The sequence below is a fragment of the Apteryx rowi genome, unplaced genomic scaffold, assembly GCF_003343035.1.
Source record: "Apteryx rowi isolate R43461 unplaced genomic scaffold, aptRow1 scaffold_104, whole genome shotgun sequence".
NCBI classification, from domain to species: domain Eukaryota; kingdom Metazoa; phylum Chordata; class Aves; order Apterygiformes; family Apterygidae; genus Apteryx; species Apteryx rowi.
This window is the reverse complement of record NW_020447242.1, coordinates 729,498-748,727: the sequence shown is the minus strand read 5'-3', so window position 1 is coordinate 748,727 and position 19,230 is coordinate 729,498. Positions and strand designations below refer to the sequence as shown.

The following is a 19,230-nucleotide window of genomic DNA, read 5'->3' as shown; positions in this document are numbered from 1 at the left end:
TATAAAATTGTCAAAAGAAAAGAAAACAACATTTTGCCTTTCACCAAAGTAATTGTAGTAGATGTTGCTTAAGTAAAGTTCAATGCAGTCAGTGAGGTATCAAAAAAGTGGAATATTTCAATAAATGGAAATGACCGTGTCTAAACTTAACCATTTATTCTACAAGCTTAAAACATACTTCCAAATCCTCAAATGTCTTCTGCTTGCTGTAAAAATGTCTGCACACCCCTTTGGTTTTATAATCTTCTGTAGCGGAGTGGCCTATTGCCCCTACCACCTTCAATCTCTCCCTGTATAAATCCCCACTATTAGAAACCTTGAAACTGTGTCTTTGGGATTAGACACAAACTTCAGCCTAGTAAATGGTCCTTGAACTAAAACGTCTAAGAAGATAATGGGAATTACATATTGAGAACTGTATTTTAGTAATAAAAAAGTCAGGTTTTACCAGTAGGTGGTGCCTTTGTATAAAATATTCTTCACATGCAAGTTATCACATTTTCTCTCTTAGAGATAATGTGCATTCTCAGTATTCACTCTCCCCTCTGCCTACTTCAGCTTTCCTCTGTCACAGCCTGCCCACAAAAACACACATAAAGAAAACGAACTTAGAATAGGTATCTAGCTTGCCTTTTAAAAAGTTTCAGAGTAACAGTTTCTCTTGATGTTTGAAACATTCTCTGAGTTGGGTTCTCCTGCATGCAAATCAATRTATTCCTCTGACACTTTCCACTACTCTTCAAATTCTCTTTGGCAGTTTATTCAAAAAAATTCTGTTTTGAATTAGGAATTCATACATTTATACCATAAAATCATATCTAAATCCTTACTTGTCTGCAGTATTTTATTAACATTGATCCAAGGACCTGTCATTCAACTCTATTCAGAAAGGTCTGAAATGTATAGAGCCCTATTTCTTTTGCATCTATAGTTGCGTGTCAAAATGAACAATGATGAAAATGCTGTGGCGCATTTGAACTAATTGACTTAATCCCAGCAGAATCCCATGCCTCCCATGTCTCGCCCAGTGCATACACACACACAAGCATTAGTTATAAAGAAACCTACAGGTGGTTCCAACAGTGCAAAGGCTCAGCTTCCAAAATCGGTTATGAAACTTAGGGAAAGCAAAAAAAAAAAAAAAAGAACGAAAGAGAGAGAAAGACTTTCTTGACTTTCTTTCAATCCTGGGGCATACCAGAAGTGCTCAAGAGGACCATGCCTTTTGTGATGCTTTCATCTCTCCAAATTTTTCACAATACTCCCCAGAAAACAGTGCTCCTACTCTCCGTATGCACTGGTACTGCGTGAGCCTTTACACTGATGTTTTGTGCGAGTGTTTGTGCATTTCTGGGGGCTCCATGCCTCCTCAGTCTGTAACTGGGTTTCCTTTCCTCCTACAGAGCTTGCACTAGCACTCATTTATCTCAGAGTACAAATCTCTCCCTGCCTTCTACTCAAAGCCTCAACATCAAGTCAGAACCTGTTTCTCCTCCTAGAGACCGTACCACCACACCCTCGAGATACCCACAGCACACGCGCCATGAGGCGGGGAGATCTCCCGTTGACAGTTTGAGCAGCTGTAGCAGTTCGTATGATGGAAGTGACCGAGAAGATCACCGGAACGAATTCCACTCCCCCATTGGACTCACCAGACCTTCGCCGGACGAAAGGGAAAGCCCTTCTGTCAAGCGCATGCGGCTCTCTGAAGGATGGGCAACATGATAACATTATTACCTATTAGTTTTTTTCTTGCAGTGTGTGTGTGCTATACCTTAATGGGGGAGGGGGGGTCGATATGCATTATATGTGCCGTGTGTGGAAAAAAAAAAAAGTCAGGTACTCTGTTTTGTAAAAGTACTTTTAAATTGCCTCAGTGATACAGTATAAGGATAAACAGAAATGCTGAGATAAGCTTAGCACTTGAGTTGTACAACAGAACACTTGTACAAAATAGATTTTAAGGCTAACTTCTTTTCACTGTTGTGCTCCCTTGCAAAATGTATGTTACAATAGATAGTGTCATGTTGCAGGTTCAACGTTATTTACATGTAAATAGACAAAAGGAAAACATTTGCCAGAAGTGGCAGATCTTTACTGAGAGAGAAAGCAGCTGTTATGCAACATATAGAAAATGTACAGATGTTTTGACAGACCCAGCAGTTGGGTGGCCGTGAATCAATGCTAACAAGAGACTGGGTCACCTAACATACCTAAAATGCTCACAAACATGCAGGCATACCATTAGAGTATGGCACTCAGTTAAAAGGATCAAAGACATTTAAAGAGGACCATACTTGTAAAAATGTTGAGTTTGAGGGCTAACATATTTAATTTAAAAAAAATTCTGGGTCTGCATCACTTATTAAATAAAAAATATAAAAATATGTACATTACATTTTGCTTATTTTCATATTAAAAAGACAGAGTTTGCAAAGCATTTGTGGCTTTTGTAGTTTCCTTAAGCCAAAATGTGTTCTTTTTTCCTTGATAGCTTCGCTAATCTTTTAAACAGTCCTGAAGAAAACAAACAGAGAGGACTTTTTGTATAGAAAGCACTACCCTAAGCCATGAAGAACTCCATGCTTTGCTAACCAAGATAACTGTTTTCTCTTTGCAGAAGTTTTGTTTTTGAAATGTGTATTTCTAATTATATAAAATATTAAGAATCTTTTAAAAAAATCTGTGAAATTAACATGCTTGTGTATAGCTTTCTAATATATATAATAATTATGGTAATAGCAAAAGTTTTTGTTATCTTAATAGTGGGGGAATTATATTTGTGCAGTTGCACATTTAACTATTTTCTTTCAGTTTTCTTTTACTGGGCATACATTTTACAGATCCGAGTCAGCTGTTGAAAGACTGATCTGTAAAAAGTTAGAATTTACCCATGGTGTAACAACCTAAATCCTTTTAATACAACATTTTACAATCAGTTGGGTGAACTGCGATCCATTGTATATACTGATTAGTTCTTTCATGCTGTTTTGTGCATTGTAACAAGTTAAGGGCCCTTCTATTACTTACGTCCTGCATATCTTGTAGTTTTTCACGGGTTAAATGACAAAGCGGCATACTTTGGCCCTTTCTCATTAATGAAGCTGGTATTCTGCCTGTTAGAATTGGATGTACAGCTCTAACGGCTGTCAGGTATGTGAGTGCAGGTGAATATTTCCAGAAGTGGTAGAAAGAGTAAAAAGTGAGGGATTGGCACCAACACACCTACTATAAAGATGACTCCCTTCTCTCACAGATTTGCAAATTTTAGAGAGATTATCAGTTGAAGGACCATTCAAAAGTAGATTYATCTTACGCAACCAACATTGGCCATCAGATCATCCTTTTTTCATGGACCTTTGTGGTCACATTATCTCACAAGGGGAACATTGTTGAACAGTGCTCCCTGTGTATTACACCCCAGCAAGATCTGCTTCAGCATCTGGCATCCACATTCTCTCCTGCCTCGTATTGTTCCTTTGAATAAAATCTCCTAACCAGAAGGAATAGATCATTTGTTTTAAGTTCCTCTTTGTCCCTCTTGCTTATTAGAAGAAAATGGTATATTTAAATATTTCAGTTTAATCTTTTTTGTTGGAGGGAAACAATGTTTCAACAAAATGTTAGTGCCATAGTAAACCTGATAATATTTCTCCTTTTCCAAGAGGCGTTCCAACTCTCACTTACATACATTGACCCTGTGATGAAGGATATAGCTGTAATAGCTAAATATCAACGCAGAAGATTCTGTTAAGGGAAAGACACCCTCTATTTCCCGTCTATATATGCAGCTGCTGTGCAGTGCTCAATGGTAGAGTCTACCTCTCTGTAGTAGCCAACAATGAATAGACTACAGTGTGCATTATAACCTATGCTTTTCCCTTATTACGCCCTTACATAAGCCTGCCTGCCAATACACTCTCAGCCATGCAGGGGCTAGTGCATAATTTGGAAACTCTTTAAGCAGAATACTGTGCTACTCATGCATCCATCTTCTCTCATGTAGCAATCTGCAGGGTAAAGAAAAAGATACGCTTTTTTTTTTTTAATTGAAAATGGGGCCCATAGTTAATTTTAAAACACAAAACTTTTTCAAAACCACTTTCTTCACCTTCAGATAAACCTATACTCATATTCTCTTTCTGAGAATTTTAAACTTTGGTGTGTCAAAAATATGCAAATATATCACAAATGTACCTTGTCATTTCAACAAAAAAGTACAACTTTATCAGTATTGTAGTAGAAACTTGTCAGTGGAGGTGGGGGAGTCAGTCTATTGAAATATGAAGAATAGCCATATTAATAGTTTACCTTGCAATTTGCCTCAGCAACCCATGAAAAAGGAAAAATAGCATTTTTAAGAGAGATGCAGTGTAATACATTATTGCAAGTAACTAAGCAGAAAGTAGCGTGAAAAGTATTGCCTGGGCAATTTATATTAATTCTGACAATGATTTTTATATAAACACAAACAGAACAGAATCACATGAAAATGGATGCCAGTCATCCCTCTTGTTCCTGCTACTGAGGGCAACTAACATATGGTGGCAAGAGAGTGGGGGATAATGCATGTTTGTAAACTGATCTAATGAAAAGAAGCACAACTTTGATTGTGAAGTCACTTTCTGTAAACTATAACTGTCTACTTTTCTCTGTTCCTTTTTCTGTACCTTACCATTTATTGTATTTGCAAAGCTAATTTGGGTTTATTGTGTGATTCCTTTGTATTTAAGGAGTTTGGGGCAGAGCCCTGAAAGACTATTAACATTTACTTTACCTTAACCCATGCTATATAATGTTTTAGGCAACATTCTTAATTGCAAGTTCAAACACCAAAAGTGGCATTCTAGACATCTCCAAGCATTGTTACAGCTAAGTTAATCCTCTATTAAAAGGTGTTGTCAGTTAGTGTCTAATTGCTGGTGACAATTACATGATATACCCAATCTGCACAATCTGTATGTTGTATGCATTGAGCCATTCACAGTAAAGCTTTTATCATTTCGATGTTTTTCAAAAGTTGTGTTTTATAACAAAATGGCTTATATTTTTCCCAAAAGAAGAATTTAGCAATTTTTAATGAAAATATAAAAATATCTGTTGTCCTCAGATCTTTTTCAGGTAAAGCTAACACAAGAATAAAAGAACTCCTAGACTGTTTTCAGGATGTCAACCCTTTTGTATTGTATGTGTTATCCTATATATCCTCTTTTATCTATAGTCCTAACAAAGCTGTTTTGTTTTCCTTTTTCCTTCGCCTTGAAGGTAAATGCTTTGTAATTTTTTAAAAGCCACTTGAAACCTCAATAAAGGCTGTTGCCTAAACATGGCATACTTCATCTGTTCCTGTTTGTGCCATCTGCTGTGATGTCGTCAGTTATATGGCATTAATTTCCTGCCACTACAGGTCTCTTGAAGGACTGATGGAACATTGGTATCTGTTAGAATGCTTCAGGCTGTAGATGTAATAAAAGGCTTTTGTTAATATATTTTAACCAAAGATGTGGAGCAATCCAAGCTTTGAGCCACAGACCTTCTGCATGAAAAGTATCCATTTGATTATTTGCATAATCAGATGTTGCATTTTTACCTTACCTGCTCATACCTCAGACTGATCCATACCTCAGTTTGATTCAAAGAGGTCAGTTTAGTAACTCATAAAAAAAAAGCAGTACCAGAGTCTTTTGTGGAGTAACTAATGGCAGACCTGGGTTACCACAGGCATTACACTTGGATTGCTTCAGATGGTTTGTTGTATCCTTTTTTCTTTTTTTTCCTTCTTTTTCCTGGGGTTTTGTTTCCATAAAACAATGGTAATTACAAAATAGCTTGTAAATGGGGGCGTACAAGCATTTGCAACAAATATTAAATAGAGGCTCACAGCGGCATAAGCTGGACTTTGTCGCCACTAGATGATAAGATGTTATAACTAAGTTAAACCACATCTGTGTATCTCAAGGGACTTAATTCAGCTGTCTGTAGTGAACAAAAAAGGGAAAATTTCAAAAGATTCTCCTGCTGGAAATAAGGTATAATTTGTATTTTGCAGACAAATCAGTAAAGTTACTGGCTTTCTTAGTGATACGGTGTCTGTGGTGCATTTTTTGTTAATTAAATAATGTTCCTTTTTTAATGTTTTGCCGCTGTAATGCATGAAAGAATTAACACTTTAACAAACAGCAGTTGACTCAAGGTCTCTGCCTTGCGCTGAAGGTAGAAAGTTAAGTATCTGCCTTTCCTTGGCACCCTGATCATCTCAGTGCCGCACTAACGGTAATGCCCCACCACACATCATCCCACAAAACTAGAGAAATTCCATTACTCTCACTTTACGGGCACGGACTGTGAACAAGAGAGGTTAATGGACAGATACCCTTACTTCTTTGAAATTGAAATCCTGTCTCATTAACTTTAGTGAAGCCTGGATGTTAATCACCGAATAGAGTTCCCTTTCTCAAGAAATACAGTGATTTCAATAGTGCTGCTCCAGGAGTTAGTGCTATTCTTTTTGAATAAGGCTGGCTGAATCTGGCCCCAGTGTCTGACCTGGTAGAGTAGGTAGGTGAGATGCTGCCTAGCTTTTAGCTCTTTGGTCCCTGACGTGGATCCAGACTCCAGTATGGCCGTATCCACTACTTTCTGCCAGTACAGAGAACCATACAAAAACCATACAAAAACCCTTCTCTGTGTCAAAAATCACACCTCTTTGGGTCTGTGCTTTATATATTCTTTAACATGTGATAACTTTATAGGAACCATGTCAGAATTAATCTATTCACTTTTGTGTACTTTTTAAGGTTTGATTTTTTTCCCCACTGCATTTATAGTTTGGGATTGCAAGAATACAAAGATCACTTTATTTCAGCATGACATTTTTTAATGAAAGAGGCAGACAAGCTATTAATAGTTTAAGACCTAGTTTCTATATATATTTGTGAAAGAAAACAGCTGTGCTGTTATTTACCTCTTAAATTTAATGACAATTTTTTTTAAAAGAAGTGTGTTTCTAATATTGAAGAGCTGGGCACAGCATAATAATTAGATACTAAAACTGAGATTAAATGTCATTGCTTTTATTACCTAATATTTTTTCTCAAGTAAAACACTTTTTGTCATCATGGTAAGGATGAGCAAAAGATTTCTGGAAATGCAGTAGAACTGTGACACTGTCTGAAATCTTAGAGAATTAATTCTGGGAGTACTTGTCCTGTAATCAGTCACCTGTTCGATTAATAGTGATAAAGTTATGTCTGTTTTGGAAAAGGAAATATTTAGCAAATAGAATCTACTGTATGCTTTGTTTTGTTATTTTTTCCTCCAAGAAAATAACCATATATACACTGATTACTTTGCTTTAGATTCTGTGAACTATATTTTTAAACAATTTTAAAATTTGTATGTTGCAATAGAAGTGGGGAGATCACTTAAATTCTTTAAATAAGCTTGCTCATTTTAAGCTCACATTTATCATTTTGCAAAACAATTCCAAAGTGATGTGTCTGGGATAACTAAGTAACATACATACCTTCACCATCCAAGAGTATTTGCTTTCTCTCCAAAGCTTTTTTCTTTTTTTCTTTAACATAAATCAGCACAGCATCTTTTTAGAGCTGGAAAAAAGTAAACCAGTTATATCAGTTTCATATAGAATACAAAAATCTCTTTTGTGCAGTTTGTGACAATAGCATGTTGCGCTCATTTAGAAGTTTTTAGCCCGAAGAATTCTAAATAATAGGATTTCTAGAGCATGTGGCAAAACAGGCCCAGCTGTGCAGGTCTCATGCCACTGACTTTACAAGGAACACCACATAATTGGCTGGGATTCAGTCTTAAGATAGGGGATAGTAGCTCTTTAGCTATGTAAAAAGAGAAATGATGGAGCGTTCTCTGTCATTTGAGAATATCATTCTGCTGAACTGTAGTTGCAAAGTGAATAAAATTATTAGAATAGAGTTGCATGGAAGTTTGGGCAAGATGGCAAAACTAACATGTTTTTATGTGTAAGCATCACAGAACTTTAAAGGTTGCAAGTTATTTAACTTTTAAGGATCTTGGATTTATGCCTCTTTCAGAAGATGCGTGTTCATACAACAGAACACTCTAATACTATGCTGGGACACTTGTTGAATGTCTCACACAAGAGAGCACAGGCTACTGATTTTGTTTAGACTATAGACTGCTACCTTTGTTTATTGTAGATGTGACCCATTCATACCTAACCCTGCCTCACACTCAATACAAATTTCCATAGACCCAATATTGGAGGGGGAAGAGGGGCCAATGAGCAATGACTTTAAAACAATCAGATCATGTAGTCTATAGGCAACAGAAAGAAACTGGTCATGTCTCTGGTGGCAAACATGTTCTGTTCCTCATGAATTCAGAGGAAATTTCACTAATGCAGACCCAAGGCTTTACCTGTTTCATTACTATTCCCATCTATGCATATAAACGGAATTCCACTTTTCTGGAGTCCCTGGTTTGGGGAAGCTCGGCCTGTTTAGCCATAGCAAATGAGCTGTTTTTATTTTGTATTCATTTGTGTGCTGTGCTTGACACTTGCCTTGAGTATTCAGAGCTCCTGCAATAGGTAAATCTGTATTGTACTCTCTGCAGTGCATGTAAACATGTCCAAGATCATTTTAATTGTTATTAGCAGGTATTACTGCTAACAACAAAGCCAGAGTAGCATGGTGTTCTGTACTAGCAAACTTCCTGAGTATTTCTTCTTCTTCTTCCAGAAGATTTTGGAGCATGCACTGAGTTCCATTCTGCCTCAACTTAACTGCTAGAGATGATAGTTCAAAGCTAACATGGGGATGCCTGTGTGAATGATGAATTTGACATGAGTACATTGCTTCTAGAAGCTGTGAGGTGTGGTTTTCTAGTTCTCTTCTCTACCCTGTGCTCTCTTTGTGTTTCTGTCTGTGATTCATTCATATCCTGTCTAGAGCTTTCAACTTCAAGTATTTGTTCTTTCTTGTCTGGACAATGGCCTGTAAGTTGTTTTAGGCTAGAATATATATTGCCTCATTTGGGGGTGGGGGGGGATGGTTGGAGGGGTGGTTTTCTGTTTTGTTTTTTTTATCACTGTTAGCTATGAAGGTTTCACTTCTTTGCCTAGGGACAACAAGTGATGTAATAGTACATTTCACTGTAAGAGACTGAAACTTAAAGGTAATATATTTGCATGACAAACATAGTTGATGTAAAACAGTCTTGCTGTGACAGTACATTACATAGCCTATTCTGTGTTTAGCTGAGCTGTTCAGGATGGGTCATGCAGTCTCACAGTAAAATGCAGCATCCTGTAATAACTATATGTGAAGGTGTGAATGTTGTGGAAGCCAAATCTCAAAAGAGGAAACAAGGAAATAGCATCTAGTATCTAAATACCAAGCGCTGACAAGCCAAGGTTCAGCAATCAGACCACCAAAATGGCCAGTAGAAATGCCTTTACCTGATCGCATTCTGAGAAAATTTTCTGTAAGGTTAAATCACAGAAAGCAGAACACAGAGAAAGTTATAACAAAGGAAGGAATTTCATATTTTTAAGATATACCTAAATTTCTACCTTTCTTTGGCTAAATATCTGAATATATGTCAGAAGAGTGGTGTTTGAAATGCAGCCCTTTTGTTTTCCTTTGATATTTTTCTGTAAATAAAAACTGAGATACTTGCTCATCAGAGAAACATCACTTTCTGTAATTTACTGTATTGCATATTGATTAGCTCAGGAAAGTTCCTGGCCTACATCCTTAGGTCCAAGTATGCTTACAACATAGGACAGGCAAAGAAAAGTAGCCTAGTTTTCAGCAGTTCTCTCAGGCTGTGGATACTGAACCTTTAGTCAGCAAAGTTGAAGATGATGTAAACTTGGAAGAAATTGCACTATGGCTGTTGCCTCACAGCAAGCACTCTACACCTCAAAAGATAAGCTTGTGAAAGGATAATACAATTGGCTCTTACTCATCTGAAGTAAATTTGCCTCTGCTTAGGGAAGCCCAAGTCACTTTTTTGCAGCTTTTTATGCTACATTAGGAATCTTTTGGAAAGGAACTGAGAACTAAACTAAAAAATACCATTGTGACATCCTTTGCAGATGTGTTCTTACAGGGAGAAAAACAGATCTAACACAGGTTAACCCACCTCAAAAATTACAGAATAAGATGAGTTGGGAATAAGTCACCTTCCAAAGAGACATTACATGAAATGGGAGTCTTCAATTTGGAAAATAAATAAATGAGGGAGTTTATCTGTATGTGAATGGTATGGTGAGGGCAGATCTGCAGAGAAAAACTGTTGACTCTTTCTCGAAATACAGGAGCCAAAGGATGTCCAAAGAAATCATCGGGCAGCAGGTTCATAAGGAAGTATTACTTCCACATTACACATAATTAAGTAGTGGAACTCGCTGCCGTACAATGTTGTGGAAGCCAAAAGCATGGGTAAGTTCATAAAGGGTTAGGTAAGTTCACAGGAGGTAGATAGCTCTGTTTGTCCTATTAAGCATCATGGTACAGATGCAACTCCCAGCCGAAGGAGGAAAGGAAGGTTTTTTCACTACTTACTGCTGGAAAATGAGAAGTGCTCTAGGGGAGAATTCCACACATGTGTTTCTTATGTTCTTCCCCCTAAACGCCCCCTACAGACGCTGTCAGGGACAAGATAACAAAAAAAAAAATGGACTTTTGATCTGATCCATATGTCTAGTTATCACATAATATAACTCTCCTTCTTTTTTCTTGTAAATCCTCTTTTTCAGACTGCGTATATTGATTTTGCAGTGACAGAAATTAATACAGTACAAATGAAGCAGTCAGCATGCATAATAAACCAAGAGCTAAGACTGTCAGGCCTTTCCATTTAGTATGGCTTTGCTTTTTTGATATTGTGGGCACACCCAGTTGACTTAAGTGTAAACATGCACCTGTTTATTTATTCCACAACAGCCAGGGAAAATGAATAACTGCATAAATTACAGATGCATGAGTACATTTAAGGATGAGTGATTGATAGAATTAATGGGCATGTACAGGAATGAGACAATATCAGTGTGTAAGTATGGGGGTGGAAAATGAAAATAGAGAGGTGACACAAATACAGACCTAGACCTGTAATTTCAAATACCTGCTGTTCAACTAAGCACCAGGACTTTTCCCAAAAGACAAATTTGTAGGTATCTAGCAAAGCGTCAACTAATGCATTGGGACTACTCCCACCATGAACAAAATTACTCCCATATGTAAATATGCCAGTATTAGGTATCAAACTTTAATTAATAAAACACACACATGCAGAGGATACAGAATTAAATCTTTGTTCACTGGCAGACTACCCAACTACATAGGAAGTTCCCAAGAACAGCATTATAAAGAAAATGTATTCCATGTGTACATGTCAGGGGTTTAAGATGACTTTTATAAGCAGTCCATTGGACCAGTTTACAAACGGATATGCTAGGTTAGCCATCCCTATGCAGACTTTGTCTTCTATATCTAGATTGACTACCTTAATAAAAGATATGCTCTAGTTTAATCAAAATTACTGGACTGAGTGCAAGAATTCCTGAGTGAAATTCCACAGGATGTGTTACACAGATCAGACTCAAGAGTTTACAGACAATGGTTCCACTGGCTCTAATATCTTGGAGCATAGACTGAAGTATTTTAGGAGTTTCCTAAAATGTTATTAGTATCAGTGAAACTTGAACTAGTCAACTTTATTAATAATCTAGCCATGAAATCATTTAGTGAGAGTAATTCAAAAACTCATGAGAAATGCTCATGACAGACACAGCATAAATATAACAATTAATTACAAAAAAATCTAAGTTGCATTACCTTAGGATGTAGAGACAGAGGTTGAGCCCTAGTCAAACACAACCTCCTGCAATGACTTCTTCTCTGTTTTTACCTTGTGAATAATCTATTAACTGARCAACTCAAAGTGTATAAAGTTGTAAGAATCTTGCAGAAAGACAGAGTTTGTCCTGAGACAGGATAGAAAAAGACAAATGGACAAATGAAATAGCATCCAAGAAGCATAAACTGTTTGCAAGCATCATTTCAGCAGCTTTTTTTAAAATCTGTTCTAAATCTAAATTGTTCTTAATTTGAGTGATTAAAATGTAACAGTTACCTTAAAGAGCTGATCTGAATCTAGTTTTTTATATGGCCTTTATCTCTGCTGTGTCTGAGTAGCTCAAAGTCCAAGCGGCAATTGTTTCAGAGTGTCCAGACTGGAATCAGCCTACAGAGCAAGCAAAGGAAAGCATCAGTGGAACAACTTCTAACCACTTTTTAAAGGTAAAGGACCTTGAAAAGCATGATTGTAATCCAGTTCCCCCTCCCTCCCCCCAAAAAACCAAAGATGGCTGATCAACACTCACAGGAATATGATACGGGTAAGGATTTCTGAAGCATTAGGCTACTTTTTTCTTAACTTTTTATTTTAGCAGAGGAAGCTAACAGCTTGCCTCCTAAAAACACGAGAGATTTTTTCTGATGCAGGGTTGATACCCCTTTTTTTCTGCAGGATAAAATGAGGATATGCATGAGGTATACCCTGGTTTGGAAAGATTTGGGGTCTTTTTGTCCTCCTACACACAGTAGGTGATACCCACAAATCACCTGAATTTTTCATTTAAATTTCTCTCTGCTGCTGGCCTTTCTGAGCCTCTCACCTGTTAAATACTAGCTACATATTGCAATTATATTTCTGAGCCGATGTATTACATACGTAATTTTAACATTGCTGTCTTTAGCTCTTATTATGCTAAGATGCTTTCAGGATACTGTGAGGACATGCACAAAACCTCACCATTGTGCCAGTATGGCTTGGAGAAAACAAAATTCTCTCCAATTCAGAAAACTAACTGTCAGATTAGCAGCAGCTTTACAGTGCCAACTGAACTGCTGCTTTAGGGAAAGCTAGTCAAAACAGCAACCACAGAAAAATGGGTGCTCTGATGACCTGCATAGTCAGTAAAGGGAAAGCCACAATGAATATTCAACTGCCCCTCTCTCCCCTGGCTGACGGGTAACCGGAAAAGGAGAAAAAAACTCCGTTCTTCTCTCAGCTCCTTCTGCCATATTGCATTGCTTGTGTTCTGGCTAGAAGGAAGACTCTGAAGCAGTCAAACCCACACTTCTTTTTCACTGAACTCTGAAGCAGTCAAACCCACACTTCTTTTTCACTGGACCTCAGGGGTTGCTTATCTCCTTCTGACATATTTTAAGATAGCAGACAGAAAAGAGAGATGATTTAATGAAACAGCATATCTGTATGGATTTATTTTTCAGAAGATTTCCTTATGCAAAGTGATATCCTAAAATTTTGCCTGACTTGTCATAATTCTTCTTTTTTTAATATCCCATGTTTACAAGGTGCCAATTTTTCCCTTTTTAATTTTTCTGGTGATATTTTTACATAACTTAGCAGAATGTAGGGCAGAATGCTATCATATTAGGGAGAGCTAATCATACATTTCCAGTGCAAAATCATTTTAATCAGAAAATTTAAGCTGAGATTTAGTGGTCAATCTACAGGATGCATTTTAAATGTCTGTCTACATATGTAAGAAAATGTCACCATGAGGAAATGCTTTGTGAAAACATCCCCTAATTCAAGGAGATCTTTGCATAAAGGAGGTTTTGACTGTTCCTCTGTGTAACTGCTCTTGGATTATACTTTTTACTTTGTGTTCCACATTTTTGGCTTGTCCATTCCAGAGTGATTAATACTTACCTGGGCTCTTTCTCACAGCACAGAGAACTGACAGAGTGAAATTATACCTCAGCAGTTCTTCAAATACATAAAAATTAATTAACATGCTAACTCTAAGCAAGAGCCTGCAGCAGCATATATAACCAAAAGGGAATATCTGGAGAGCACTTAATATTGCCTTTCATGGCTTATAGTCACCAAAACACCTCTCCAGTGGCAGAGTGACTATCTACATGGGACCAGGTCCTCAAGCCCTCTCTCAAAGACAGACTGTAATTTTAGAGCCTGAACCATGAAGGCACGTGCATGTGAAATGCAGCTGCAGTGATACAGGGGCTGAGCAGAGAGATGTGTGTTTTATAGTTACATTCCTTTGTTTTGTGGAGAAGTTACAGCCCTTATGCACCCAGCTACTCCTGGCTAACTTTTCTCACCAACTAATCCTCTCTATCCCTTTCCTGGCTGCTTGTTCATGCTGGGGAGTATCAATCAGGTGAGCATATTCTCCCCTCCTCAGATCAGATCAAGGATCCTTCTTTGAGCAYGGATAATGAGGGAGGTGTTCCACCTCCTCCAGGCTAACAATTTATTTGATTTTACATACTCTCTATGTAAGAAGGCTCTAATTGAAAATCACAGGCTGAGTAAAAGCAGAATGAGGGTCTTGAAGCAAGAAATATGGAATCTATAATCAAGTGCTTATAATTCTGAAGACTTTACAAGTTTTTATTTAATGAAGTCATTTTCTTGAATGAGATGATTTATTTGACTTAGCTCTTTCTATTCTGCTACTGTATAGAATATTCTGCAAGTGATACACCTTGCGAAGGGAGAGTTTTATCTGTTTGCAGTTTACTGTGCACATGCAATATGTTTTGTTTGAAGGGCTGCATCCAGGCAGGAAGACCACCAGTTTGCCTTGCCATGGGTCTAATAATCTTAGGCAGGTGATGCCCTCTGTAAAAATGGGTAGATGGAGCCTTCCCTGAGAGAACCTGAGCAGGGGGCAGTGTTTGGGGCGCTGTACAAGCACAAGCTGAGACACCCAGCAGGAGCAGGGTACTGATCATGGCAAGAAGTCAACCTTCAGAGGCAACTAAGAATCAAGAGAGAGGAAATATTTTTCTAGGAACCTAAGTGGAACTGGATGAAGATTGTTCAGTGAAAGAGGCCATCAAAGGTTGCTAGATTGGAAAGCAAGACTGATAAGGAAGACTGCAAGGTACAGGGAGAGAAGGGAGTTAATTCCTCTACCTTTATTTTAATGTGTCTCCCTCTACAGATCTGAGATTCTGCTGTCTAAGAAGTTTGCTTGCATTTAGTAATTTACATTCCAAGAAAACCTTGCTTGAGAGATGGAAGCACAGAGTCTTGCTAGGAGCACTCAGTGTAAAGAAGAGTTGGACAGTGTCACCCCAAGGCTCTGCTCAGCCAAGGCTCGCATCACACCCTTATTTGAGGGGTTTGGGACTCAGCTTCAAGGCCACTGCCTATGCACAGGCAAGCATCAATTATGCTGTACCAAAAGGTTTGTTCTGCAGTAAATTGTAAAAACACTCTCCAGTCCCTTACTAACTGAAAAAATACTTTTCCAAAGTCAGACGCTAGAAGAAAAAAATGAGTCAATGTATTTATCCTATGGAGAACCAACTTGCCTGATAATTGTTTGGCCCATTTGCCAAGCATGGAAAGATAATACTATGTAAAAGATAAACCTTCCTTAAACTAGGGCTAATTTTTCATTAGACAGTATAACCCTCTCTCTTTATTCTCTAATCTAGTCTCTTATCATAGAAGTTTTTATAGCTGTGAGAGCATGAACTGCTCTCACCAATTTCCTCTGACGGAGTTAAACAGACCAACTGCTGTTTCTAAGAAACTTCTGTAGTTATACAGCCAGCTAGGGTCGGGCCATGTATCTAAGCTCAGATAGCTTTTGCTAAAGCTAACATCAATCTTCTTCAAACACTCTATGAATAGCTGCTGAAAGGAGAGTGTTAGCCAGACCTTTTCTCTTCCCGTCTTCTGAATGGGCAGCAGATTTCTCCAACCTACTAGATTATAAGGAAGCTAATTTTGCCACTAATAAGAAGTACCAGACTCTCCTAAATAATTTTCCTGTCCTGTTTTTTGGCAACATAGAGTATTAGACTTACAGAGGCTTCAAGAAAACCCTCCTTCCCCTCACTCAGCATTTGGTGATTTTCTCTGATCTTGCCCTTCAACAGCCAGTGATCCCAAACAGTTACCTAAGTTGCTTACAGGAAAAAAAAAGGGTGATTCTGTTTGTTGGACTAGTTCCAGTTTCTTTAAAGGAACCTCAGACTTCACCACTGCCTCCCTGAATTTCCTCTGCTTTTTGGAGAGCAAATGCCATGCTTTTCCCTCACCTGACTGCAGTCACACTCTCCATCAGCAGGTGGTCCAACTCCTACAGTTTGCTCATTGCATCAAGTTTAACAAGCCTTCAGCTGGTGAATGCCAATGGTCAGCCAAAAAGGGATACAAAGGCCACACTGCCTTTGGATAGCTACACCTTGTTTCAGCCTGAGTACTGAGACATTTAATTTTCCTGAGATTAATGACTTTTTATCCCAGACTATATGCTAAACAGGACTGCTCTGCCCTATAAAAATACAAATTTAACTTACAGTGCAAAACTGTTCTCTTTGGAGAAGAGTATAACATGCGGAACAATTTTACTCATCCTGTCCTTAGCCCAAAACAGAAGAAAGCAACTTATTCTTCTTTGTAGGTGACTCATATAATGGAGACATATGTCGATCTTTCATCATGCAGCATTCCTTGAAGGCAGCGCATGTGTAAAGTGGCGATGGGATTAAAAGATATGGCTCAATCTCTATAACTAAGAATATGAGCTTCACACTCATGTTGAGTGGTCGACAAACCATTGATAGGGGAAGAAGGAACAAACACTACTAATGAAAGCCAGAGTTTTTAGAAGAGATGTGGAACAGGTCAAGAAGAAATGATTTTTCAAAGATTATTCAAATCCCGTGTAGAAGCCCTGTGTAAAGCCTATGACATTTAGATTCACACAAGGGCTTAGGGTTCAGGTCTCTATACTATGTCAGGCCAGTCTATCAGTGAATAGGCATTCTCTGAAGTGTTAGAAACTAGTATTTTTAAAAAACTAGCCAAGTACTTGCTTTGGGTCTCAGTTTTGCACCATCTACCTGCCTGTATGGTACAGAAGAAAATCTGTCTCCCAAACTCTTGACTTTCTTCTTTTTAACCCCCAAAAACCCTTCCTATCACCAAACTTAAGATCAAAGAGTTTTTCAATGCGTTTAAAGATATTAATTAATTTTTGCCACTCATTTCTAATACCCTGTTTCCCTTTAATTCCAAGATAGTTCTTTTTTTAATGAATGCTAGGAGATTATAATTTTAATTATAATAGCAGAGTTAGTGAATAGACAGACAACCATACAGAAATACTTTTAAAAGTCTTCATTAAAAGACTAGAAGTTTGCAAAGGCATGCAAAGCCAGGGTATAGTGAGTGCTATGTTGAAGTTAAGGTTGCACAGATAATCTTAACTTCCTCTCTTTTGTGTAATATATATGATTTAGGGCAGTTGCTCTTCTGGGCATGCTGCAAAAGACATCTGTTCAATAAGGTTTTGGAGAGCAATGGGAATATACTTCCTGGAATGATGAAGGACTGGAACAGAGCTTTTGTAACTGGCTGGCTAAGTTCCTGTTTGAAATCATTATTTTTGCTGCTGGGACCTTATATTATTATTAACTATGTGTTAGATGCCTAAAGTCTTGTCATGGCAATATTTTCCTTAATTACTATTTAAATTTAAATGAATAAATATTCCACAATTCCTCCCAGGCAAGTCATTCTGACTCAGTTTCTCAGTTTCTTCCTATGCCAAAGATACTGGTCCATTCAGGATCTTTTCATCTGTAAATCTCCAAATAACCAAAAGATGAATGTAAACATACATGCTTTATTTATGGAGAAGAAAGATATCAGACTTGCTTTTGTTTGCATGCTGGGGTGGAAAAACAGGTCTGTTGGTGGAATTAGTTCCTTACATCTTCACAAAGGGGCAGAGAGACTGGTGGCTTAACATCACTTGTGTGATGTTCAGCCCAGTTTCACAAGCAAAGGAATATGAAATACAAGTCTGATTGAAAGCCGCCCTGCCTGCAATGGTGTGGAGCACCCGATGGCATGCTGTGGCACCCCACTGGGTGGCAGCAACACGGATCTAGAGCTCCTAAGAAATCCCGGAACTGTGAAGGGCTTATCAGACCTCTTCTGGGGTGACCCACTCCTGATTTTCTCTTCCACGAGCAATGCAGCCCTCCAGTGGACTCGTTTGTGCCAACCCCTATTTCATAYGTGATGCATTTTATGGAAACATGAATGCAGCTCAGAGAGGAGAGTACATGGACGCACTCCTTTCCCTGCTTGCACCCTGCACAGCTGTATAACCACTTTGCTTGAGCTATGTGTGTTTTAGCCAGGGAGAGCTGCAGTATGTTTTTCAAGCTCAGCCTCCCTGAAGTTGCTGGAAAGACTCCGGTTGACTTCAGCAGGCTTTGGATCAGGACTTGGCTGTTCAAAGAAACTTCTTTAATTCTCTAGGCGTACAGCCCAGTCCTGGGCTGCATGCAGCACTCACCAGGGCTTTGGGAGCTGTCTGACCTTTGCTCCAGACAGCTAAAATGTGTCCTGCAAAGCAGCACCCACACATTTCCCTTGGGCATCAGCAGGTTTTGCTATGTAGCAATGCAGCTGTGCAGACCCCTTCCATATAAGCTGTGCCACAGAAGTGTAATCTGCCCCTTAGTTTACTAATCCCTGCTCCTGACCCATGGGTTTCACAAAGGAAAAATGACAAAGCAATTTAAGAGTGATTTTAAAGTTTCTTGCCCCTGTTGGGAGCTTAACATTGCTTCCCTCTTTAGCATTCCCATTTCCAACTCTTGGATGAGCAGCAGGAACTCCTTTTCTGCTTCAGAAGTAGGTACCTGTCAAAGTGGGGGAAGAGAGGATATGTGTTGTGACACTATCCTACTGTTTGTGTGATCTATAGTTCCTAAGTTTAGCATTGCTGGATGCACTATGCCAGTTTTGAATGCTTTTCTCTCTGTGTGTGGTTACATTAACAACCACATGTTTTGATAGATCTGCAAGTAAAACCCTGGCTTAGTAATAGTCTCTGTGGGCCCAGTTCTGCCCCCAGATACACAACGGCGGCTCCACTTGGGCAGAAGAGCTATAGAAACTGATTGTACTGCTGCTTTGCTACTTTCACCTGACAAGTTTTTAGTAAAGAATTTGCTCACACTATCTTCATGGGTGAAATTCCGTGGCTTGAAAATAAAGATATTTGACTATGGGATCTGAGTGGTCCTTTCTGACCTTAAAAACTCATACAAATGGATGTACAATTGGAAACACAATGTTTTCTTTATGGGTTGACTTTATCTTCTCTTTTCAGAGATGTCTCTGGTATAT

General features: G+C 38.3%; 1 protein-coding gene across 9 annotated transcripts in view; it reads left to right on the top strand.

The window, feature by feature from the left end:
* Positions 1-6,082, top strand: part of MEF2C (myocyte enhancer factor 2C) — a 127,227-nt gene extending 121,145 nt beyond the window's left edge. For 7 of the 9 annotated variants that reach the window (XM_026067447.1, XM_026067419.1, XM_026067396.1 and 4 more), the window contains one exon: positions 1,404-6,082. In XM_026067447.1, coding sequence (XP_025923232.1) covers positions 1,404-1,725 — 322 coding nt within the window. In that variant the 3' untranslated portion in view covers positions 1,726-6,082. The remainder of the gene's footprint in view (positions 1-1,403) is intronic. The other 2 variants (XM_026067439.1, XM_026067430.1) reach the window with 1 other exon arrangement.
* Positions 6,083-19,230: the final 13,148 nt, after the last annotated feature.